At 45.7% G+C, this 24,526-nt stretch overlaps 2 protein-coding genes across 2 annotated transcripts; both read right to left on the bottom strand.

The window, feature by feature from the left end:
- Positions 1 to 1,962: 1,962 nt before the first annotated feature.
- EXOC5 (exocyst complex component 5) lies at positions 1,963 to 17,367 on the bottom strand. Its single transcript, XM_061559535.1, has 18 exons — positions 17,151 to 17,367; positions 15,126 to 15,220; positions 13,116 to 13,263; positions 12,283 to 12,477; positions 12,006 to 12,070; positions 11,825 to 11,853; positions 11,258 to 11,367; positions 11,102 to 11,146; positions 10,385 to 10,525; positions 9,368 to 9,450; positions 8,622 to 8,831; positions 8,088 to 8,235; positions 7,572 to 7,680; positions 6,815 to 6,935; positions 6,287 to 6,373; positions 5,657 to 5,765; positions 5,179 to 5,394; positions 1,963 to 4,578 (listed from the first exon to the last, which is right to left on the bottom strand). Exons 1-18 carry the CDS (start codon positions 17,172 to 17,174, stop codon positions 4,390 to 4,392), a joined length of 2,124 nt encoding a protein of 707 aa, XP_061415519.1. The 5' UTR covers positions 17,175 to 17,367; the 3' UTR covers positions 1,963 to 4,389.
- Positions 17,368 to 18,480: 1,113 nt separating this feature from the next.
- On the bottom strand, positions 18,481 to 22,547 carry ARV1 (ARV1 homolog, fatty acid homeostasis modulator). The gene is made up of 5 exons (XM_061558761.1): positions 22,315 to 22,547; positions 21,277 to 21,396; positions 20,720 to 20,888; positions 19,901 to 20,110; positions 18,481 to 19,472 (listed from the first exon to the last, which is right to left on the bottom strand). Exons 1-5 carry the CDS (start codon positions 22,405 to 22,407, stop codon positions 19,375 to 19,377), a joined length of 690 nt encoding a protein of 229 aa, XP_061414745.1. The 5' UTR covers positions 22,408 to 22,547; the 3' UTR covers positions 18,481 to 19,374.
- Between the last annotated feature and the right edge of the window lie 1,979 nt (positions 22,548 to 24,526).

Genomic DNA, 24,526 nt, shown 5'->3' with positions numbered 1-24,526 from the left:
TGAGGGGAAAGGGAGGTGGGGGAGAGAGTCCACGGGGAACAGGGTATTGAAGTTGATCAGGGATTGGATTGGGAGCCTTGCCTTGGCATTTTTTGAACCATTTAGATTTTTTCGGTGAGATATTTGGCGAGGCCATAGAGTGGAGAGTTGTGGTAGTCGACTCCCCACGTGATGAGTGGTCGTCAGGCCCACTGTGTATCCAATAAGCCCTGGAACATAAATGAATGCTCTTTAGATACTGTGGTTGGTACCGCAGGCTGGCATGCCTGTGTTACATGTCGTGCTTTAATCATTGCATTGCAAATACCCTCTGCGCTTTTGCTCTTTCGAGTATAATTACGTATATGACCAGAGGACTTTCAAGGGAAGGGGTTTTCGGGTCCCATTTCTCAGCCAGGCTGACCCTGCCCTCTGCAGGCAACACTTTCACACTGCAGGTGACACAAACTGGGCCATAGCGTGGTATACTTGATGAGACACACGGGGATACAGAGGCTCATGGAGACACAGACACCGAGAGATGAATTAAAATACAAGTCAAAGCAGTGTGATGGTGGCGGTGCAATACAAACTATGGGCCGTATGGTAAACCCACTGTATTCTGCGCTTCTCAACGGAGGAAGAATAGCAAAACGACACGGACTCTCTCCTTAAAGCCCTCTACAGGCTAGAAAACCTCGACACTGGCATGTAGCTCGATAAGCAAGAGAAATTCCACACCACCATCAGTTCTTGATTTTGTATCGATATTGTGATCGTCGTTATTCCTGTTATCAACTTTTATTGTATTTCTTTTGGAATGTCTTCGTACTTGGGAGTGTAGGTTTTTTGTACTGCGCTTTGATACGTTATGAAATGTCTTCATCAATTTAAGAGTATTCGTAGCACCAGTTATCTACACCCAGCAAGAGAATGGAAATGTGGACTGTCACACACACAACAGGGTAATTTTAAACCAATTTAAATATGCTTTCATATCTCCTATATATCTTTGACAGTTTAATGTGGCATGTACGCAAGCAATGTTCTTGCTATACGTTGGTTTATATTAATCTAGAACACACAACACATTTTCACATACGTAAACATAAAAATTTCACCTCCAACTTTTATGCAATCAAAACCCTGGCCCTGTGTTATGCGAGTTATTCTAAATTGCATTCACAAAGCACTGCAACTCACGAGTGTCAATTTTCACTCTGAAAAAACACACGCAAATGAAACGAGTTGAACAAACGTACAATCCAAATCCAGAGGAAATATCCAAGACGTGAAATAGTCTGGTCGCTTGTGAACAAATGGCCGACGTAGTACGAGTTGCAGTTCGTTCGTCGTGCGGGCCCGAGTCGCCTTCTGAAGGGGAATCGTTCAGTGAAGCAGGTTTATTGCATGCAGGGTCCTTGAGCTACGAAGCCCTCGGACAATGAGGGCCTCTTGTTCCTCCGAGTGGCAATTACGAACACTGGAAGCTTAGCAGAGATAAGTTGCTCGACCACAAATTGCCGATGAAGGACGTAACATGCTCCGGTGTGGACAGCACACGATTCTAAAGTACAATTATGGAGAGAGTGGGGGAAAAATGGAAAAACGCGATAAACGGTTGGCAAACATTCACAAGAGATCTAAAGCAAAGCCACGTCCTGTATACGTTGTCAAGCCCAGGCATGCTTGGGACAACCCTGACTGGCGATACAAATCTTACAATCAGTCTGCGTTGCCGTGGAACAACATGGGTAAACACCAGTGGAACTCTGTTCTATCTCCCCACATTTAAATACAAATAGTCCTAAGTGCATCAGCCCCTTGGTTTTCCCGACCAACATGATCAAGCAGCATTTAAGAGAGCAATTTCGGGGCAGGGTTTGACCTCATGTCTCGTGATCTGTCCGGCGGCTTGTTAAACGAATACAGTACTGCTGGATTAACAGACGTAACGATATGACACGAATATTGGCAAGTGTGGTCAGTGATTTGTTTTATTCATTGTGAAACTGCCTTACACGCTTACTGGCAGCTTGGAAGGGTTATAATACAATGTATACTTCCAACAAGCTCCATGTATATATTACATGCTTACCACATTATGGTACTCCACTTGAGAAGCGGTATTAACAAGGTTTTACTACCTTGGCAAGAGTATCCTAAACTTCAATGCTATAAAATAATCTCGTCTGATGTAATTATTTGAGAACAAAAATATCATTATCAAGTAAATGGCCCAAGCCTACCTCGGAGTGTCATTGTGAATTAAGTTAAGTTTTAGTACGAGTAGTCATTAAACCAACAGCAACATTGTCAATAACAAAAGTACACAACTGCTAAAATTCTTTAACACCAACATTCCCAATAGTTTGCAGACTTTTTTGCAATGTTTTGTTTTGATGCTTAAGGTTTAATCCCCGTATTATTCCTAGTTCCGATGAGTTCCTTAGCAGAAACATAAAAAACACCAGTCTTAATTAAAGGGTGGCATCGCCATGTGACTACCTGTCATCGTCTTGTGACCGATCAAGGCACTACGAGTGCACGTCACTCGAGTACACACTTTCAACTGATACAGAAGTGACTAAAAATGGTAAAATATATAACGTATTGTAACAACTAATGTAATTGTGCAACCCAGGAAGTCTCAGTGGCAAATTTCAAAATCAACGTATTGACATTAAGTTAATTTTAATGATTATATAAATGTAATGACACAACACAAGCTTGCAGTCTTATGACACTAAATCAATTAAAATTAAATCCACAAGCCGGGAACTAACTCTGCTCCAGCGTGCGTTTCAATGTGCAAACAGCGGGCTCGCAGCTCGTGAATGCTTTCATAAGTTGGGGGGAAAAAAAGAACAACCATTCGCTCTGTTGGCCACTCCCAGCAATGTGAAATCCAGACTGGCTGTTTAGTCCAGCGATGAAGAACCTACGGCCCGTGGGCCAAGCATTTAATATGGCCCAAGGCCACATGAGGCCTATCACACATCATAATGGCCTGCATCGCAGCCACATTGAATTGGTTCTTAGGAGGGGATTCGTTTCGACCTGGCAACAACACTTGTGTTTAGAATTGGAGCAGTTGCAGTAACTTCTGTCACGGCAAGGGCCTCCACCCCCCCCCGCCCCACAGTGATAGCAGCGACCGAGGCGAGCGTTAACGCATAGACACCGTCAACAGTCTCTGAAAGTCGGATTGAGCCCTCGGTCAGGGAGAGGGGAGCCCACCACTGCTTTAGCCAGCTGGACTGAAGTTCAGTTCGTTACATTCGCGTGATACAAAAACAATACTATTCTTTGAAATGTTGCGAAGGAAACGGAGCATGTGGGCACGAGCAAGCAGTACAGCCATAAAAGCAAAACACAAGCGAGGTTTCAGCAAACCCGAGCTCAAGAGACAATCTGAAGCAGTTGGAGCGCATTATGGCTTTGGTTTGTCAGGGCTCCTCAAAGCTGTATTAAGACGCGACCATATTACAAGTCCATTAATCCACATATTCCAGTCAACCAGTGTAGCTTACTAATTATTCTTGCAATGGCAAGGACAACTCGAAACACACTGCAAAATTATAACACGATAAAGAAAGATGTGCACAGTTTAGAACAAAAAAAACTAATTACGAGTATGATTCTGATAGTCATGCAGCAATTTCTAATTGCGTAAATTCAGTGGAAAACGGTGAATCGAGAGTAAAACTGTGAGGTGACGTTGACAGTGTATTCGACTACAATGGTAAACGCTGTGACACAGAAACGGTGAACAGAAGTTTGCAAATTCACTCGACATATGCAACATTTGTAGATGGTCAAAAAGCTTTTAGTGTTTATTCAATGCAACGTAATAATCTACTTAATTTAAATACATTCCATCAGGCTGCTTCCTCATTTTGTAAATAATACCAATGTATTGCAGGTGGTCGACTTAGTCATCCCAGCTTGAACCAACTCAGACTGAGCACGTTTCGATTGCTTACGGTATTTTCACCACACCTGTGGAGGTACTTAGGAAGAAGTTGCAGTGGATATAAGCTTTATCTGCGACAAGGTTTAAACATTTCCCCACGTGCCAGGCCTGACCGATCACCCGAGCGACCTTGTTGGAGTGTGCATGCTTGAGACCAATCGTAAGCGCAAGCGTACAAGCTAAAGTTGACAGGCAGAAGAGAAGGCAGATGCTTACGATGCCACCACCTCAACGGGACGTTGCACCATTAACGCACCCTCAGGTGCAGCGCGGTGCACAAAATCAGGACGTCGGAGGCCCCTCATCCTCCTCTTGTGTCAGACTCGACGTAATTCTCGAGGCTCTTAAAGTGGTCCAGGTGGTTCAGTCCAAGGGGCTCGCGGCTGCAGTGGGCAACCTGTGCGGTGTGGTCCAGGCAGCTGGGAGCAGGGGCTTCAGCTGAAGTGGCGGCCGAGGCGAGCCGACTTGTAGTCGACGCGCAGCTGCACGAAGGCGTGCAGCACGGAGCGGTCGAGCGCAGACAGCTGCTCCCCCGAGCACATCTGCTTGAGGTTGTCGGGCGCCACCACCAGCAGGTTGCACAGCGCATGCAGGCTGTTGAACAGCTGCAGCACCAGGGGAATCTGCACGTCGGGGCAAAAGGGACCGGCCGTGATATCGTCAAATATCGACCGCCGTCATCATCGTGTGCGCGCCGAGAAATGATTTGTGGCAGCTTTGGACCAAATCCTTCTCTCAGAAGCTCGGCGCAGAGAGACATTTTTGACTGTGATGACAGAGGAATAAAGAAAATTAAAACGTATTGCAGATGTTGCTCCAAATATTTGCCATGACACCACCACGCGATCGGCCATTGGGCTCAAAAGCTGAAAAGCACTAATGAATGTAAACTTTTGAGTCCCGAGGAAAAAGACCATAGACTTTTGATTCACCAAACCCTAATCAGACAAATAAACTGCACATAGGTGGAGACCAATTACTGTTCACTGTTGAGGAAGGGCAACTTCACATTGCCCCCTGCACTGTCGTCCACTCCCATCCTCTCCCCCTCCTCCATCACCCCTACATTCCCCACCGTTCCATCACGGCTGACATTGTCGAAAATTCCAGAAACCACGCTTATCCACACGAGAATATTGCAGTGGGGTAGTTTTGAGCATTTCAAAATTACGTGAGGTTCTTTCACAGATTTAACACCTCTGACGAGAGCACAAAGAGCTCACCTGGAACTCCTTGGCACACTTTTGGTACTCTGTGAGGTCGCAGATGGCCAGCATGCCGCCCGTAGAGTTGTACGTGAACTGCTGCTGGTGCTCGTAGATGAGACGGTGCAAACGCAGCCCAAACTCCGTGAGCACCGTCTCCACGTTCTTGCCATCCATCGACTGGCGGATACGCTCCACCTGGCTTCGCACATACGCACACACCTTCACGCACGCCTGGGGTGTGGGGCGGGGGCGTGTGCGTGAGAGCACGAGCGTGTTACTTGGAACAAGCACACACGTCAAACAAGCAACAGCAGAACACACAAATACGTACACAAACATACAAGCGCGTGCGTTATTATCGTTCACTCGGGCAGATTACATGATTAAATGTGTCAACGAACAACCTAATCACGATTACAAGGAAAGCATTGTATATTCAAATGTGTGAGAGAGTACTAAAAGGCGATGGATTCTAACAGTTGCGACAACTCACGTTGGTGTACTGATTCTGGAATACGCTCTCGTCCTCCGGTTTGAAGTCCGTCTTTTTTTGCTCCGTATTGAGGATCTGCTTCGTCTGGCCAAGCATGCAGTTTAGCGTCCTGTTGGTACAAAACACAGCATGCCCAAGCCACAATGCATGCTGCATCCGATTGCTAGTGACTACGGTACACATTGCAAGGATAATTTCTTCTAGTTCCATGACAGGAGAGGTAAAACATTCAATAACAATGCAATTAACTCAAAGTACAGCTATCAATTTCATGCATGTGCTTTTGGACTTGATGAAAGGTACTGGGAGTGCCTTTAAGTCACCCAAAGATACAGGGTGCTTCAAAAAAGTGTTAACACTTCTGAGAATTTGCAACAAGACCACAGGAAATGTGCTGCTTCCGGGCTCTGGAGACGACCTGGAGAAGATTCCAGGCCACGTGTTGACAATGATGGTGAACAAGTAGAGATTCTTGACTTTTTTAAAAGCTGTTAACATACATTTGTTATCATGTCGCAGTGTATTATCCGTTATTTTTCCATTACAAACGACAGTCCCATATAAGTGTTAAGCACCCTGTATTTCCTCTCAGTTGTAACAAGTCCTGGGAAGCCCACACGTGCAGCTCACCGGTCAATGCCATTGTCTAGTTTCAGCTCCATCTGCTCAATCACTTCCTTTTTCTTCTGCAGGCACTCGGTCAGCTTGGGAGAGGCACTGCAGGCAGAGGAATTGTTTCTACGTTCAAACCAAAACACCTATAATGGGCAAAAAAAAATCACTCTTTGAAAACGCTAAAAAACTAACTTACACCAGTCTGAAGTGTGACGTATTTCAAGGTCCCACATATTTCTATAAATTACACAATAAAGGCAAACAACGGTAGCCTAATTAAATATGATGTTATCATACTTTAACAGTTCTCTGCAATGCATCGTGTCAAAAAAACAAGACGTCACCACATGTTGCGCAAGAAGCAAACCGTTCCATGGCACATTAAGTACGGATGACGACAAAGACTTTCTCAGCTAAAGATATTACTGCTCGACTCAAGACACAAGTAACCAATTCTGTGCGATTGCTTCACAGCGCCACGCACTCTTGACCCACGATGCCGCGCACCGCCCAAGGTCCGGCCTGGAACCAAAAAACTCAGACCTGACGAGGGGCATGAGGTGGTCGCTGAACTGCTTGTCGAAGAGGTGGAAGACAGTATTGGCCTGCTGCACGACGTCAAGGAAGTACAGGTTGGCGTTCTTCGCATCGGGTGACGGGATTGCTGGCGGAAATACAATACTAATAATTAAATACTTCTCCGCATCGAAACACATTAGGGATATTGCATGCACAGCCCTTTGTCAATCCGCTGCTGGATGAGGAATTCCTCGTGCTGCGTTGATCATGGGGGTTATTTGACCATACTTTACTACGCTGTTCAGAGAGGGTTGAAGGGGGTGAGCGTGTAAGTACTGTACAACTGTTGCTTTTTCTGCACGGCCCACCATGTAGCCGCGTGGGCTGTAAGTGATTGGGAGTATATAAATTACATGTAATTTAAATATGTAATTTAATGACATTGGTAATCGAGATCTAAGTTACACACTCATATAAGTAATCAGTAACTTGTATGTAAACTACACAAGATGCAGCTAATTCGCAACCACATTACTCTAGGAATTTCAATGTATTTTGCCGATTTGCGCGGCTATTAAAACTGGTTGTGCGTGGTAGTTACGCATCCAAGAACTCTCCAGGCTCAACCCGGCCTAGCTTCCGAGTTTCCACACGATCGGTCATATCCTGGGTGACGTGGCTAATGGGGGCCTGGCAAATGTGAATCAAACACCAGCGCGTGTTGTCGATGCGTTGCGCAACGTTAACCGCTATTGGTTGTGCAGGGGCGCGGGTGTCACACCCGAGAGGCCGAGCTCCAGGGCGTAGTCGATGTGCTCCACGCACAGGAAGTCTACGAGGATGTAGAAAATCTTCACCGCATTCTTCGGGAGATCCGATTGGTCCGACAGCTGGGTCCAGAAACACATCACAAATGTATGTAAAAACATTAAAAACAACTGTTGTTTTGACTCCTTTTCGTGGATCAATAGCAAGCTTATCAAAACATATTTACAAGGCTGATGCTTTTTATAATTATTCTAATGAAATCATAATTTACAGCATTTTGTCCAACCATTGCTGGATTAAGGCCTCCTTACACCACGTTGGTACTGGGCGTTCGTCTTACCATAGTTTACCACACTGGTCAATGCGGGGATTTGTGAAGTGTTTTATATTCAAAAGTATCATCAACATTTGGGCCGGTTCACGTGCTTGCCAGATGCACCCAAACTCCTTTCCCTCGTGCCAAGTAAGGCAGCCAAGTAGCGGGCGGCAGAGCTGACGCGCTGGTAGCACCAGGCACTGGAGGCCTCACCTTGTGACACCTCTCGAAGGCCGTCTTGGTCTCCTGCAGCAGCGTGACCACCACCTCCTGGGAGAGGAAGGTCTCGCCGTGGGTCTCGATCACCGTGCCCAGCGGCAGGTTGGTGCGCTGTCGAATTCGCTCCTTCAGGTCCTGGATCCTTGGAGGGCATCATGCGCATTCACAGTCCTCTTGTCAATCCACTGCTGGATGAGGGCTCCCCCCCCCGCCCCAATGCAGGAAGGTCGTGGGGGTCATTTGACAATACTTTACCGCACTGGTCAGCTAAGATTTGCATTGCGCAAAACCCAGCAATTTAATCTGCATTACACAACACTCAGCATAAATGCCTCGGCAACTCAAAGTGCCTTACAATCGCATCTCATCTCGATCATTACAATGCCCTGCTGCAGTCAAGCCTGTGTGGCAGAAGGTACACCTAGCACCAGCCCAGTGATTTGGCAGCATCGGTCTGCCTCACCACTACCTCCCAAGGCAGTGACTACGTGTGAAGTGCCACAGCAGGCTGTGGGTGGGTGACCTTACCCCCCAGTGACAATAGGCCGCTTGTGGTGGCTCTTGCCGTCGTAGAATCGCTGCAGCACGGTGGCACTGCGGCTCTTCAGGTAGCTGACCTCCACCTCGATGTAGCTCTCCAGGTAGTGCTGGAACACGGCCTTGGTCAGCTTGGCCAGGTATGCGTGCGGCTCCGTGCCCAGGTCCAGCTCCGCCAGCCGGTGTGACAGGCCTGCCGTGCTGCGGCGAGCACACCAGCGCACGCACACACACAGATTCCCAGCTGTTGGGGCTGTTAAGGCGAGCGATATTTGTGGACACCCATCAAGACGACACCCAATGACAAATTTCCCGGAAAGTGCCCAATCTCCTAAAATCTCGGAAGCCTCGAAGGGTTGAGCATGGGGTTAGTGCCTGGATTGGCTGCTGCGTGACGATGTTGAGAGCAGTGCAGCAACATGCAGTGTTGTACTTTATTTTGCTCCCACTTCTATGCTACACCTCTTTACCAACCCATGGTCAATTAATCCTCATGGCCCGCATGGTGTGGGGGAGGCCGTCATCCGGTAGTCGATTGACATAGAGCCGCATATGTACATTGAGACCAACATCCTACGCGGGGCCTTATTTGGCCAGCACCATGCTCAGCTTGACTACCTTGGACTTGGTACTGCCCATGGCTACCTTGCAAGTGCTGAATTGTGCCAACATCACTGCCATCCTCAAAGCCGCTTTTTGCTCCAGTTATGATTTTGCTGGGGGTTTTCGCAACTTACCGTGAGTACAGGTCATACAGTTTGGTGAGGTACTGCTCTGCATCGGCCTTCCGGCACTCCTCGAGCCTCTCTCGCACATAAGTCTGCATGCAAAACACAACAATAATCATAATTTACATTGCTTTATCAAACTACTGCTGGATAAAGGCCTCACCGCACCCTATGTGTAACTGGGGTTGTGTAACGATACTCCATCATACTGGTCAATGTGGGTTGGTGAAGGGGAAGGTCAGGATTCGTTCAGATATCACCCAGAACTCATGTTAGCCAAGTCTGGGAATCAAACTCAAGTTGCTAGGTTTATAGCTATGCATCACTGCTCGACTCCCATGACGGACATGGCATGGGGAGGCCTCCATCCAGCAGTGGATTGAAACGTAATTACATTACTGTAAATAAATATAAGTCGTGACATATTATCAAAACAAACAATACGTCCACGTTCGTGATAAGACACATGAGAACCACCACCATTTTCAAAACGGACCCAGCAGTAACGTAAACAAAGGATGCTGAACAGGGCATAACCTCACCGTATCATCAGTTCAGTCACATACCTGTTCACGTGGAATGCTATATACATGTACAAGAATATTAAATGCCGCTTATAATTAATTTCATGCCAAAAGTAATTAAGCTCAAGCACTCAAGGGCTACCCAGGCCCGGCTTTTACCAACAACCGATGAAGAGACACGTAATGGAGTTTTTTTTTGGGTTAGATTGCGTAAATAAAAATGTTCCGTGCAACACACCACCACTCGACACAGCCAATTAGTAAGGTTTATAAACCCACAACTTGTAAATATTGTGGGTTTACTCTCCAACACAGCGGTGTGCTGAACTAGTAACTAATTGCATATTTTGTGTATGTGACAAGCCTTACTCATTGGCTGTGTCAGCGATCACCCAAAAAAATCCCCCTCCTTTATGAATAATATTGCTCACGAAAAGCCTACGCGTTAAACTAAAGGGACGCGTGTAACAGCAGCGACGGGGCGGGGGGGGTTCGTCGTCACCTGCAGCTTCAGCTCGTAGATGTTCTGCACGAGGCGGGCCATGACGCTCTCGGGCGAGGAGAACACCTCGCCCACCTGCTTGTTGACCCGCTGGCACAGCTGGGCGGCGTCTTCAAAGACGTCCGCACGCAGGTATGCGCTCTGCAGCCCCAGAGCAGCCACTTAATTAATCAGTGAATGTAGAAACCAGCTGAGTTTTCTGGAAATTCATCAGGGAAATTAACATCTACCAACAGAGATTGGACAAATATGAAAAAGAAAGTGCTGCTTCCTCTGAAAGAAGTTGCAAATATCTCGGCCAAAGTTGCCTAAGTGAGAAGGGTTTTACATGAAGTACAATAAAAGGGCCAATACAACAATAATCCACGACAATTTTAATGTTATACCATTAAAAGCACAACATTATTTATGGCTATGTAAACCGGCACAGTATACCGATTCACTTTGCAAAGAAGGCCAAGGCAGAAACATGATGGAAATCATTATGAATAAAGACCATCCACTTGAATACAAAACCATGTGTAGCAGGCTATAAAATTATTCCAGTGGAGAGTTTGAGCATGGGCTGTACAGCAATGTTTAAATTTGAAGCTCAAGACCCACTACCAAACCAAGACCAATGTCTAATAAAATTTCCTTGATATTACACATTACAATTCACATTCTTTTTTTTATTGAAATGATAAGTTTTGTAATTGTCACGTTCAAATCCCTTACCTCCTGGCATTGCTTGATGTAGACGTCCACACAATGAGAGTACCCCTAGAACGATAACATTATGTTAGCAACACCCTCGACTCGTGTGACCTGTGGAATTGAAAACAGCAGGTGGTGAGTGGGATGGCATAAACTACGACCGGGCCTCTGTCTGACCTTGAAATGCAGCAGCACGGAAGCAACCTCGCGCATACGCCCGATGTCTGAGTTGCGCTGAGCCGTCGTGAACTCCTGGATCAGCTGACACTCCATGTCGTGGTACTTGCCTGCGTGCACACGGGCGCGCACGCATGAGCACACGCACAATCTCCAATACATTGAGCGAGAGAAGCGGCGCACAGCTCACTCACGCCATCGCGTCGCAGCGCATACGTGGTTTGAACGTGCTGCCGATGTACAAAAGGGGGGGATGGAAATGTATCCAGAATGCATGATAAGGGCAGAATCTCTTGACATTGCACGAAGGAATACATTAGTCGTGGGGACACTTGTACGGGAACATGTTACAGTTTGTCAACATGGATTAATGGGATCTAGATAATGGGTTGATATACATTGGAAAATGTGGAAACAGGAACGTAATAATGTTTCTTCAAAATCAAAAACATTCTTGAAACACGAACCTATTGGCTCTATAAACAAAAGCATTATCCATTCGTAGACCATATCCTGAGGCTAATTGAGAATCCACTCATTAAAAAAAACATTTCCAGATTCACTTACTTGCAATCCGTGATTTTACAGCCGAAAACCTGTTGAGGAAAATAAAGTAACATGAGTGTGGGGCATCTGTAAAATAATAACTAAATATAATGGAGTGAACGCAAGGTCACTTCTACTGACCATGAGCTGTTTACAGCAAGATACTCAAAGCAAAGCGGCGGGCAAGGCAGGCATACGTTACCTGTCAAAGGGTAGCTCCTGAGCAATCAGATGAAGCTTCTGAATGATGTCAGCAGCTTCTTGAATCTGATATACAAAAGTACCCATCAAGCAGGTCAAAGGTCATACCAAAACACAGCTTTGCACGCTTACAATAGCAGCTTAACACTCAGTCCTCAGCCACCTCCATGGGCCAAGTCTGATGTAGGGTAGGTAAAACAATTCCCACAGAATAATAATCCAGGGTCGCTTGGTTTTGAGTACCAGCTCTGCCGAGTCAACACCACCCTTGTCCTCACCTTGCTGGGATCGGTGAAGACTTCAGACGTAAGGTTTCCCTCCAGGAACTCATTGAAGTAGCGCATGAGCTTCTGCGCCTCGACAGCGCGCTGCCGGGGCGTGTTAACGCCCTCCAGCTGGTCGCCCAGGTGGCACACCTTGGTGGCCACATAACTGATGTGCTCGTCCAGCTCCTGGAAGTGCTGAAATGCGACCTGGGGAGAGTGGTGGGGATAGCAGGAGGGCATATGCTCATCAATCATGGGCTAGCGTTAATGTTACAAAAAAAATTGTGAAAGTTAGAATTGCGATTGAGAATTAATTTTATGATTATGGGCAAGGTTAAGGTTATTGGAAAAGCCATATTAATACAAGGGCTTATGACTGTTCGTGGGTTAAAATGTGTGTCAATGTCAGGTTTGGTGGCATTATCAAGTGTATATTAATATCAAGCTTGGTGTTAGTGTGCTCTCCAATCTGGCAGCCAAGGTCAACAGTCGAACACTCAGTCAACCCCTACTCAATGGGAAGTCGCTTTTTCTTTGCAGCTGCCCCAGTCTGGAATTAGATCCCTCCAGTAATTTGCATTCATTCCCTCACCCTGTTCAAGTCCATGCACAAAACCTTTCAATCAAAACATCATCAATGATGTCTTAACAAACCAACATCTCACAACTCTGTCCTGTCATCTACAATCCCACAACTCTATCCACAGCAAAAAAAAAAATTCTGCTGCTGGTCACTCGAAAGTACATGAGCAGTTGTGTCTTGAGATGCAGCTGCATTTTAGATACTTTCGTTTACATGAAGAGGAGATTGATACCGATTGTTGTTCTTGGGCTCAGAAGCTCACCTGGTTTCCCTTCTGCAGCTCCTGCACCTTGCGCGCGTATTCTTTCGCCTCCTTCTGGCATGAGGCCTCCAGCTTCTCGACGCGCCGCTGAATTCGCTCGTCCAGGATCTTGAGCTCCTGGATGTGGCCCACAAACTCCTCCAGAAGCCTGCGCGCCCCACAACGTGTCAAAACGGGATAATTCCATCGTCGCACTCGGTGCGGTACTATTATGCTAGCTGTGCTGGTTGCTTCCAATTAATTTCCAACTGCAGACATTGAATTCACTTATCACACCTGTAATGAGTGGTCATGAGGTTTTTTAATATTAAGACATTAAACGTGTTTTGTTTAGTCATACGATAAGTGCAACAATGTTGGGAGCGAATGTATTGAAAAAGTGTGGTCTGTGTTCCAGTGATAGGCTGCCGTAACAGTAAACCAGCTTGCAAGGCTTTAGATTGTACAGTTAGTTTACTAGCTTTTCTCAAGCTGAACCGTGCAATGTTAGATGATAATGAGCATTTGTGTCAGTCCATCTGGTGTATCTGTTATTTTAAATGTAGCATTCAGTAAAGTCCGTACACACGCCGAGATTGCAAAAGAGCAATGAATCGGCAACGTTTCATATCGATGACCTTCGTTAGATTTAAGGTCAGATGATTGGGCTCTGTGGCTTTGTGCTTGGGCATGAGTCTGTGAAAATCAATGTACTTGGGTTATTCTAAGGCGAAGTGAAAAGGGATTATTTCAACATCAATGCTTTCTGGGTCAGCATTGTAATGATAAACTGAACTGATTGACAAAACTGGCCTGAGGCATCTGGTAGTTGAAAGGCTAAGAAATTCTGTCAATAATTTCAATAAAAATACACTCTACTAACAAGCCCTGTTTTAGCCATTGCTAGCCATTGCTAAATACAGGCGAATTTTACTTCAGTGACAAACTTTGGCCAGTCTAATGTAAACACATCTGCCTGTGATCAATCACATGTTTAGGTTTCAGAAATAATGTACTAGGCTATGAACAATCTATATACATTGTCCATATCCACATTCAGGCATGTGAGGTTACTATGTCAAAGTATTTTCAGGCACTTAAGCCATAAATTATAAGAAAGCTGAGAAGTTAATTCAGATGCATGATGTAAAAGTAGTTTCCAGTTTCAAGTTTTATTTATTTATTTTGTCAAGAGACCAGGATAGTCTCATTTCCAAGCATGACTTAGGTAACCAAACATGACAAAAGCACAAAATACAAGATTGTGGAGACGTTTGAGTAATGTACCTGTCATTCCATTTTTGGTACATCACAACTGTAAAAAAAATTGATTACTATGATAAATGTCTTTCACCTTAGAGCAAATCATTCAATACCCATTGAGGAATTTGCATGTTGGGGTCAGGGTGTAGATTCAAAGTAACAGGCGCATGGGTTGACCTCCAACTAGACAGAGACCTTTAAAATCGACTATTGGCCATCAAATAGATCCATACTGATCAATTCCACACATGCAGTGCAGTTGTGAGAATGCTTTTGAACAGACACAATCAGTGGAATGAGTGATGAATAACTAATGACGATGTCAGTTATTTGTTTAATGTGCCACGTCCTACGGAAGTGTTCGTGAACTTCATCTTGTGAGTAAGGAAAGCCCATCAGTAATGCGCAAATATCACCATTGAAATACCTGAATGAGCTTTGGATAGCATGTGGGATCTGTCAGGAAACCTGGCTGCCAAAGTTAATTCCCAGGGCTCTTAATGAGCCGACAACAGCAAGTAATCCCACATGACTCCCAGTCACAAGTGGTGAAATTACACTACCATTGTTCTATTACAGCGATTTGCAACAACCAGTGTTCTACCTTAGAATATTTTTTTAAAATAATGCTGGCAAATTCTTGCCTCTGGCAATGAGATGGGTCCATCTGTCGAGTTCCAGCTAAGATTACATTTCCTTGGCTGTGAGCAGGTAACCAACTGTCGAAGGTACAACGAGTATTAAAACGATGCGGTCGCCCAGTCTTACCGCCTCGGGTCGAATCCATCCACGCCCCCTTTGGTGCCGCCCCCAGGAGTCCTCCAAGCCAGCCGCTCGATGTACTCGTCCACGTCAAATGGTTCCTGTACGACAATTAGCAGTTGCAGTCAAGATAGCTTATAGCAGCACTTGCCAAATCTCGATACCCGTGGCTCAACAAGAATGGGCCAGCCAATCATTTTAAATTGTAAGGGTGGAGCGATACATCAATTCACATCTGTCCTATGCTCGTGACACATCTATCAAATTGTGTGTAAGAATCAATGTTTTTCAATTCAGATGTGGTAAAGGGCGACTGTATTACAAACCCTGCCGCCACGAGAGATGCTGCCATTTTTCAAAAAAGTTATTTAAAAAGGAAACATTCTTGGATCCAATTGCAATCCTCGATTGAGGCACTTACGACTTTGAATAATTTACAATTTCATTAAATTCTGGGGGGGGTAAATCATTCTACCCATGACAAACTGTAATGCACGTACAGCCCACGTGCAAGTTTATACATGAACAAATAACTCGGTTCACTACAGATTACATGGGTGTGTTTGTTAGCAGACACAAAAACCTAAGACCGATGGGGGTTAAAACTCAAGATGACGAGACAGTTGGCACGAACTGGTTGTGCCCAAGACGTTAATTTGCTAAGTGTAATCCTTTATAATAAAACAAATAAAAACAACGTCATTATGGCAGTGTTAGGATGTGCTTGTAATTGATGGAAGAAGCCGTTTGGCTGGTTGCTCACGACTGTATCCCACACTGGTTAAGATTGTTTTGCTGATGGTCACTCGGATGAGGATCCGCTGGCCAGGATACTGACTCACGATTGGGAACTCCGTTGCTCTACCAAATGACTCTGAGAACAACATGTATCGTCCATACCGGCACCAGGGGACCTTGCCTTTACATGACAAGAGTCACGTGTTCAGTCAACTGTTTTGGAACAGGAGCAAGCCAGTAAACCCGATCACTTTTGTAGGCAAAAGGTTTGAAGGATCACGTAGATGTATGTGAAACTCTCAAATCCGTTGCACTGTGAGGTTGGAAAGAGATGGTAGTCTAGGAAATGTTTGTGAACGAGTCGGCGTAATTAGTGTTGACACGAACAGGTCCTTCGATTGTGTGGGTTTTTCTCAGAGAAGTGCAGTTTCCTCCCATACGGGGGAAAAAAACCCTGACTTTTTGTCAGTGATTAAACACCTCCCCACGCCATGCGGCTCGTGGGGCTGGCTTCACCATACTTTACCAAGTTTGTCTGTGCGGGTTTGTGTAGGGTTTCACGGCCAGTTCAGATAATCACCACAACCTTAGGCTGTTGGTATGTACCAGGGGGGAAAGTGTTTACAGGACACGCCCTTGACTTAACACCGGGTGAAATGTTACGTCAAACAAAATGTCAAAGGTGCTTGTCGGCTCTTGTGTAAACGGTTTGAAGCGTGGTCAGTGTCCTTTTAAAATCGCTACCAGACAGAACTACGTCGTAGCGCTCCCGTAGAGGTTACTACATTTTTTGCGTTTAAAATTGTGTTGTCCTTCCCCGCACCTTCAATGAGTACGGTTGCCTACGTACGGTGCGAAAGAAGTTCAACATACAGTGCATGCATTAAAAGGTGCCGGAGTAGCTGTATCTTAAAATAATGTATTTCTCAACAGCAAAGCATCTATAAACTCGTCCGCGACTCCCATCCTGAGCGTGCATCTACAACATAAGATCTAAATGTGGCTTTTGTGGATAATACAGTACCGTACATTACGACTATCTTGACAATGAGAGGCTCTTTCGGATACAAACATTTACTTTAAACCGTGATAAAATTGCACAATCCGTACACGCCTGTCACTTTAGCCGAAATTATCTCGCGCAGTCGTTAAACGACTCGTGAATAATGTTTTAAAGTTTCCTTTAAATCGCGGTGTAGGGGGGCCGCCTCGCCCACCCACCGCCTGCGGGGAGCCCGCCCACCTTTCCCGGCCGACGGCCCAGGCAAGGGGGTAGGCTTCGGGCCTACTCACCTCGAACAGGTCCGGCGTCGCCATCCTCACTCGCAAACACAGATGCTGATCACCGCAGCGCGTCCTTAGCGAACCTCGCGGGCAGACACCGCGCCGGAGTGGCGCATTATCCTCATTAAACTCACGCTTTCGTCAACAATTACAAAGCTTGTTTGTGTCACCCCTACAGGAATCAAACCGGAGGTACAGTAGGGGGGAATCGATTCAGCTTATCGGCGCTCTTTGGAATCGATTACTTTTTTAAATTGTTTTCTATTTACGTGATTTTACCGAAAAATTTATTGTTTTATTTATATTATTTCCCTTCTACGTGACTTTACCGAAAGAACCAAGAATATGAATCCCTGCAGTCACGAAAGCTTTAAATCGAAATGTTACCGAAAGAACCAAGACAATGCTCAACACGTGCCGGCGGTGCCATGTTCCTGGCAGTGCTTGTCAATCCACTGCTGGATGAGGGCTTCAATCTTAATTAGGAGCTTTCACGACTGCAGGAATTACTCTTCGGTTCTTTCGGTAAACGCACGTATAAAGATAAAATAATAAATAATAGCATACGACGTTTCGATTGCAACACAAGAAATCATCATCAGGTATAAATGAAATAGCAACAAATATCTAACAGACATATAAGCAGACTTGGTGATATCTGTCTGCTTATATGTCTGTCTATAGTTTTTTGGTTAGATTTTTGTTGCTATTTCATTTATACCTGATGATGATTTCTTGTTGCAATCGAAACGTCGTATGCTATTATTTAATCTTTATACGTGACTTTACCGAAAGAACCAAAGAGTAGGAGGGTTTCTCTACGCCCACACAGCGTTGACCATATCTTCGGCACGCTGACCAGCACCGATTGCTGAACGCGGGGAGCATTGAAGAGCGTAGATGCTGCTGCACTGCCCTCTGTTGACCACCACGTGGCCTCGCAGCATCAGCCTTTAGCACCCCTTATTATGAACGGTGATCGCCCATGCAACAATATCCAGGGTGAACCTTGCTTCGCTTACGAATCGAACGAGATTGGGTGACTTTGGTTCGAGGCAACAATTCAGATTATCGACCTGTACGCGATGGATCTGGATAACCTGTCCATATTTTAGGAAGCCATTGGAGCTATGCACTTTCGAATATAAATTGAAACTTCATTTCCTTTCAACAGTTTTTTGTGTTTAGTTTGTCCTTGCCCGTCACCTCCGATGAGCAAGGTTGGCTACGTACGGTGTGAAAGAAGTTCAACATGCAACAGAAGCAGGGTTCCACGGCATAGTCCTATGCAGTTTCGAAGAAAAAAACATGTCTGGTTTTACAAATGGAGGGGTTGGGATTTAAAATATATTTTATTAACACGCATACACAAGCCATGGACAAGTCAGTTAAAAAAGTTAAGTTAATCGCGTAGAATGTTTTCCTTTCAGGATCGCAAACATTTGTAACCGTCATGAGCCTTGTAAATATGCTTAAACAGAAATGTTTCCAACTTACAACACTAAACACACATTTCCTGAACGATTATTTAATAAGTGCAATCTCTTAAAATATTCGCAAAAAAATAAAATATTACTTAAATTTATGTAAAAATTAACATGCGAGATTTAATCGGCTTTGCTGATAATCAAGTTTTCAACTCAACATTTAAACACAAACAACACAGATTTTTTTTTACATAGCAACAATTTCATTTCTATATTACGAGGAAATGTCAGGTTAATAACTTATACTTTGGCATAACCTTAAGCTTTATTTTGAACAAAAGCAAGTTTAAATGTACAGATACTTTCAAGTATAATATCTTGTCACGAGTCACTAGTATTGAACAGAACACAGCCATACAGCGCACACTTTGTGCTTACCCCAGTATAAAAATGAAGACAGGTAATTATTAGTAAGGTCCACAAAGCTCATTCACACAAGTACCAGGAGTCTGCAGTTTTACCCGCGTGATTATGTGGATGATGAAAGATCAACAGTCAAGTGACGTGGAATTTGTGAGGTGATACATTTTTCTCCGTTGTTATATGGTGAACTTGACTCGAGGTGGATTCCTGTAAAACATTAACCCAACAAAGGGTCTCCAATGTGGCAAATTTTTTAAAACTGCTCTTTTTAAAACCAGACATCTTGGCATTGTAAAAACATTTATGTAGCCCTAACACCAACTCGCAAGGGCCATGCCTCAGTGGCAAGGCACGGATTGTTGAGCTCACAGATTCCCGCTTGGCTAGCCTAAAGGCCGCAAGACAGAGACCACGGCTCTCTCCGCCAAGAACCCCACCAGCACCGTACTGCAGGCCAGGCTCCACGTGCAGTCCAGCACCACTGTCCCAAACACAACAAATACACATTTACAATCCATTAATACCATCTTAACTTCGTTAAACAGAAGTCACTGAGATGCCCTCGCAAAGATACAATGGTTATACAGTCCTCTCAAAGTACAATGTTTCGGTATCAGTAAAAATGTGCAGCCCTGCAATTGCTGATGCCACTGGTGGTGGGAGGGCTTCTATTGGAGGGTATTTTGACCTACTCTTTCACGCGAACCAGGTATCTTGAAAAAGGTCAGAATTTAGATGGGGGAATTTGTTTTGCATTTCACAATTTGGGATTGACATACTGTAATCAGATGAAGCCATCCACTTGTAATACCACTAGGTCTTTAACACCATGTTGTCATGTTACACACTTGCAGTACCTCTCTGTAAAAACGAGACAACCTCTACTCTGCCTAGTTAAATGCTACGCACCGTGCAAGGCCTGCGCGTTGGAGGCGAGCGCGAAGAGGCGAATGAGCGGCAGGCAGAACGGCGCATGCTCATGCTCCCAGATGATGGCCGGCACCAACATCAGTTCGCCGTAGTTTGAGAGCAGCAGGGCACGCAGCAGGGTGGCGTGGTCGCATAGCACCTTCCACAGCAGCAGCACACACCACATCGCACCCAGGAAGCTGAGCAGCTCTAGGGTATCGCACCCACACGACAACAGCAATCATTACTTGCTGATGATATCAACCAGTTTAGTTACACTTTGAAAACAGAACCATACACATGTACAGGTATACAAGGATTGGAAAGGATACAATATTATTTTCTAATAAATTACAACTTGCAATCAACGTTGTTATTTCTATACTCTTTGGTTCTTTCGGTAAAGTCACGTAGGTATAAAATAAAATAAATTACAATGTTTCGGGTGCAACACAAGCGTCCGTGACTTTACCGAAAGAATCAAAGAGTATGTATTCCTGCAGTCACGAAAGCTTCAAATCAAGGTTGTTATTTCTATTCAATCTGCTTCTGTGAGTCATGCTCTATACTGGGGTGAGGCACCACTCTGCGAGCAAACAGTTTTACAACACGAATCTGATGGAACAATTGGAAGATAACTGCCGAAAATATTTTTTAAAAACACTAAACAGACTTGCCATCAAATACAATTGTCATTGTGCACATTTGAATTGCAATCACAATATAATTGTAATTTCAGCGAATAATGTTTTTTTTCTTCCCATTTTAAACTTTAGTAGAACCCAGGACCGACACCAAGGGTATTGTGGCCGCCCTCACCGAGCGTCGAGGCAGCACACAGGCAGTAGAAGTCCCACTCCATGGCGGAGCGCACGATGGCAGCGGGCCCCCCAGGGGGGGCCTCGCCCACAGCTAGTGGCTGCTTGAGCTGCGTCCAGTACGTGTAGGCCTTGCACAACAGGCAGAACACCGACACCTTCCAGTGGACCTGGAACACAATGGTCACCCAATTCCTTGTCCTGCATGCACAGCGAGGTACAGGACACTTGCACACACAAAGACAAAATCCCACCGTGCAGCCCCCGCGTGTATGTGCGTATGTTGAACTTCTTACGCACAGCACGTAGGCAACAGACCGCTGAGAGCGAAGTGCTGTTTTGCGAGCACTTCTTAAAGCTGGCATGGTGCACGAGCGTTGCACTCGGCAACATTTTCACTTAACTCTCAGATGTTTAACTGAAATAACCCAGCAATATCAATATCATTGCTTCTTTATGAAACCAGTGTTTTGGCCATATACACAAATGCAGCACACAGATTAGAATAGTTATGCCCACAGACCGCACGCAGTGCCCGCTGTTGCATTCTACACTTACGTCGATGCGCGTGTTGAAAATGACGTGCCGGTAGGCAGGAGCCTTGCACAGGAGCGTGTCGATGAAGATGATCACTGGGTCATACTCGATGTATTTGTCCACGGGGTTGCGACATCTCTCCTGCAGGACACAAACGGCACAAACCACCTTATGAGGAATTATTTGTTCCATGTTAATGGCAAAAAAATGTCACGCGTCGTTCAAAACTGTTAATGTCAGCTTTATTCTCGGGTTTGAAGGCGCCAAAGTGTTGAGTGTGATCTCCACCAGCACTGCCAACTTCCCTGCTCTCTCTCTCTGTGGATAAAAGGATAATCCCTGGTCATTATCCAAAAGGTAACGTTCAGTTAAAATGCAGGATTAATGCCGGAGTGTGCCGTGGAGCCGTGGCGCAGTAGTTCGCTGTAATGAACAAGGCGACCCGAGTTCAGATTCCCCGGCCATGCAGTGGCTTCTGCACCGTTCTTGACCCCTGACCCGCTCCCCGTGATCAACCCGCACTGACAAACCAGGGTGACGGATCGTCAAGCAACCTCCGGTAGCCACACAAGACGCCTTAACCTCGACTCAAGAGAGGTAGATGAACGACACGACAGTATAGATTGTGAACGCGAATGGAGGTTGTTTGACCATACTTCACCAATGATGGCGAGTGTGTTTTGCAGGGGGGGGGGGGGGGGGGCTATGACACGAGCTACAGTCCACGTGGCAGTGAGCTCAGCCAGCTGGACCCACGGTTATTGGTGTCGTCAAGTTACACCCCCGTGTCGGTGCCTGGCTTGCCCATCATCCATTCAGGGGCGAGGCGGGGGATAAATCGAATACCATTCCGCGGGAACTCATTCAACAGCAGCCGCCCCATTGACGGCCCCGCTTCCTCCCTTCGTGGCAAGAAAGAACTGCCACTACTGCCCCAAGCAGGGGTCGCCAACCGAGACGACCCAAGGCAAAGCATCCCTGGGAAGGGGTCATGCTCGATCCACTGCTGGACGGTGGTGGTGTGGAGGGAAGTGGTCAGTCGCCCCACTCGCAACTCACGCAGATCGCCAGTTTGATCACGCCGTGCTTGTAGTCGCGGTACAGATCCCTGGCCTCGAAGCCGCACTCCACGCAACGATAGCCGCCGACCATTGCCGCGTGTCTGTTGTAAATAGGTTGTTAAACGTCGAGGAGACGTTTATAGATTTTTTTAAAAAGACCTCCACAAAGACGCGGCCGCTCCTTGGACGACGGCGGTGAGGGCGGCGGAGCGCGGAACTGGCGGTGACGGCGTCGCGGGGCCCCGCCCCCTTCCATTGCGGCCCGCCCCCCACCTCCCATTGCGGCCCCTGATTGGCTCGCGGGTCACCAAGCTCGCGCCTGATTGGTTTGTCTGGGGCGCGCCTGCTTCACTCACCCAATCAGAATCTGTCGACTGCAGCAGCAGCAGCACGCAGGAGAAGAAATCCGAAGAGCTATGAAGCTCTTTGTGTTTTTGTTTTACTACAGATGTCCAGTACGGGCACGGGGTCAGAAAGTTACAACGGCAAACAATGCAAAAAAAACGATAGGAGTGCCAAAATGTAGGAAATTATAACCGAGTCACTCAATATAAAAAAATAAAAAAATTCTGTCCGGTTTATCAAGGGTTGGCAAGGCAGCAAAATCAACAAAACAGTCCCAGACCCACACCAAGATAACACACAGCAGTAGTCCCTCAATAGAATAGCACATTAACATTGAACTGTGTATACACGGGTCATGATTAACCCACTGATGCTACGACGAAGGGGGCATCGCCCGAAACGTCGCCTACTTTGAACGTCTTTTCTTTCAAGATGCCGTTGAGGAATGTGTGGAGTGTTTTTGTTCTTAACCGTGCACCTCTACCAACTCAGCATCAGCAGCATCGCCAAATTATGTCTAATGGTGCTGGGTACAGTTTCTAACAAAGCAGCGTTCTTGAGTTTAAACATCGTGCCCAGAGCTCAGTGGAAGGAGGGCCATCGTCACAGACGTCGTTCAGAAAGGACAAGGCGCGTGAGAGGATGATGGAGAGAATGGCGATGGGGGAGAGATTGGCCCCCTCCACTCTCTAGACTACCCCTGTCACCTACCGCACCCTAAACACTAAATATACATACAGTATCAGCGTCGTTGTGGAGAATATCTGTAGAATTATACATATCTTCATACACTGTATATACATACATTGTTTTGCCTTTGTCCCACTTCCCGTCAACCTCACTGCGTTCAGAAGATGCATCATTGGTTCTTAACAAAACTGGACCGGTTTCGACATTGTCTCGTATGTGTGTTGACCTTTTCTCGCATCGTACGTAGCCAACTGTGCAAATCGTCGGTGTGAGGGAAGGACAACAAACTAAAACACAAAACGCAGTTTAAAACTAATTAGTTTTAAATCTAGATTACTTGAAAATGCATAGCTCCAGTGGCTTCCTAATATCGGAAGAGCGTTCCAGACGGCCGCAGAGGCGCATCTAAAAGCGAGCGATGCGCATTATGCACTCACAGAAGGCCTTGTGGTTGACGGGATGTGTAAAAAAAACACGATTGTCCCAACACGACGTGTATTCAAATAAAAAGCTGGGAAACGAATATGAAACTGGGATTCGATTAATAAGCAATCTTCAGTGTTGTGCACAATGTGCTTTATAACGTTGCAAGGGAAGACCAATGATTGCTCCTGTGATACATCACATTCCTCGACAGCTAAATCTAACACAACGCTTGCCACAATTTAATTTCAACATCGTTCAGAAACGGATTACTGTATCTATATTTGCGTCGCTTTTAGTGTTAACTCTTCTTGGCTTACTCCGGTTTCACGTCACACGCCAAACCACTCCGTCTCGGAATTGGTCACACATCCTAATGCAGAACTTCTGAAAGAGTAATGAGACTCAGTGAGCATATCCTGGGTAAAGAATACTATAATTGTAAATAAACGCATAGTTGTTATGAATGAGTTCCTCTACCCACCCTCCAATCATCACCACCAACCCATAGCTGTCAACCCATACGGTTTATCCATCTTCTTGTACAGGGAAATTGAGTTTTCAGGTTAATATGGCGTACAGCCGTTTCAATACGGGCAGAAAAATACGTCCAAATAAAATGTAGGTGTATTGTTTAACCCTGTATAACCTTGCTTATTGCTGGACATGAGTGTGTGCATCATCAACATATCAAGCAAGCGGCATCAGCATGCAAGATCACAGACAGTAAATTATGACATCATTTACACCAA

The sequence above is a fragment of the Lethenteron reissneri genome, chromosome 25 (genome assembly GCF_015708825.2).
Source record: "Lethenteron reissneri isolate LAM-NWPU_2019-01 chromosome 25, ASM1570882v1, whole genome shotgun sequence".
Taxonomy (NCBI): Eukaryota; Metazoa; Chordata; class Hyperoartia; order Petromyzontiformes; family Petromyzontidae; genus Lethenteron; species Lethenteron reissneri.
The sequence above is the reverse complement of the archived record's forward strand: the minus strand, read 5'-3'. Positions and strand labels throughout refer to the sequence as shown.

Bases quoted from the DNA above. Each gene is read 5' to 3' on its own strand.
- EXOC5 (XM_061559535.1), bottom strand. From the start codon at position 17,174: ATGGCGACGCCGGACCTGTTCGAG. The intron at 15,221-17,150 runs GTGAGTAGGCCC...ATTGTCGTACAG, and splicing joins CGACGCCGGACCTGTTCGAG to GAACCATTTGACGTGGACGA. The intron at 11,147-11,257 runs GTCAGACAGAGG...TTATCGTTCTAG, and splicing joins CCGTGCTGCTGCATTTCAAG to GGGTACTCTCATTGTGTGGA.
- ARV1 (XM_061558761.1), bottom strand. From the start codon at position 22,407: ATGGTCGGCGGCTATCGTTGCGTGGAGTGCGGCTTCGAGGCCAGGGAT. The intron at 20,111-20,719 runs GTGAGGGCGGCC...GCGATACCCTAG, and splicing joins GTGTGCTGCCTCGACGCTCG to AGCTGCTCAGCTTCCTGGGT. The intron at 19,473-19,900 runs GTGCGTAGCATT...TGTTTGGGACAG, and splicing joins CAACGCGCAGGCCTTGCACG to TGGTGCTGGACTGCACGTGG.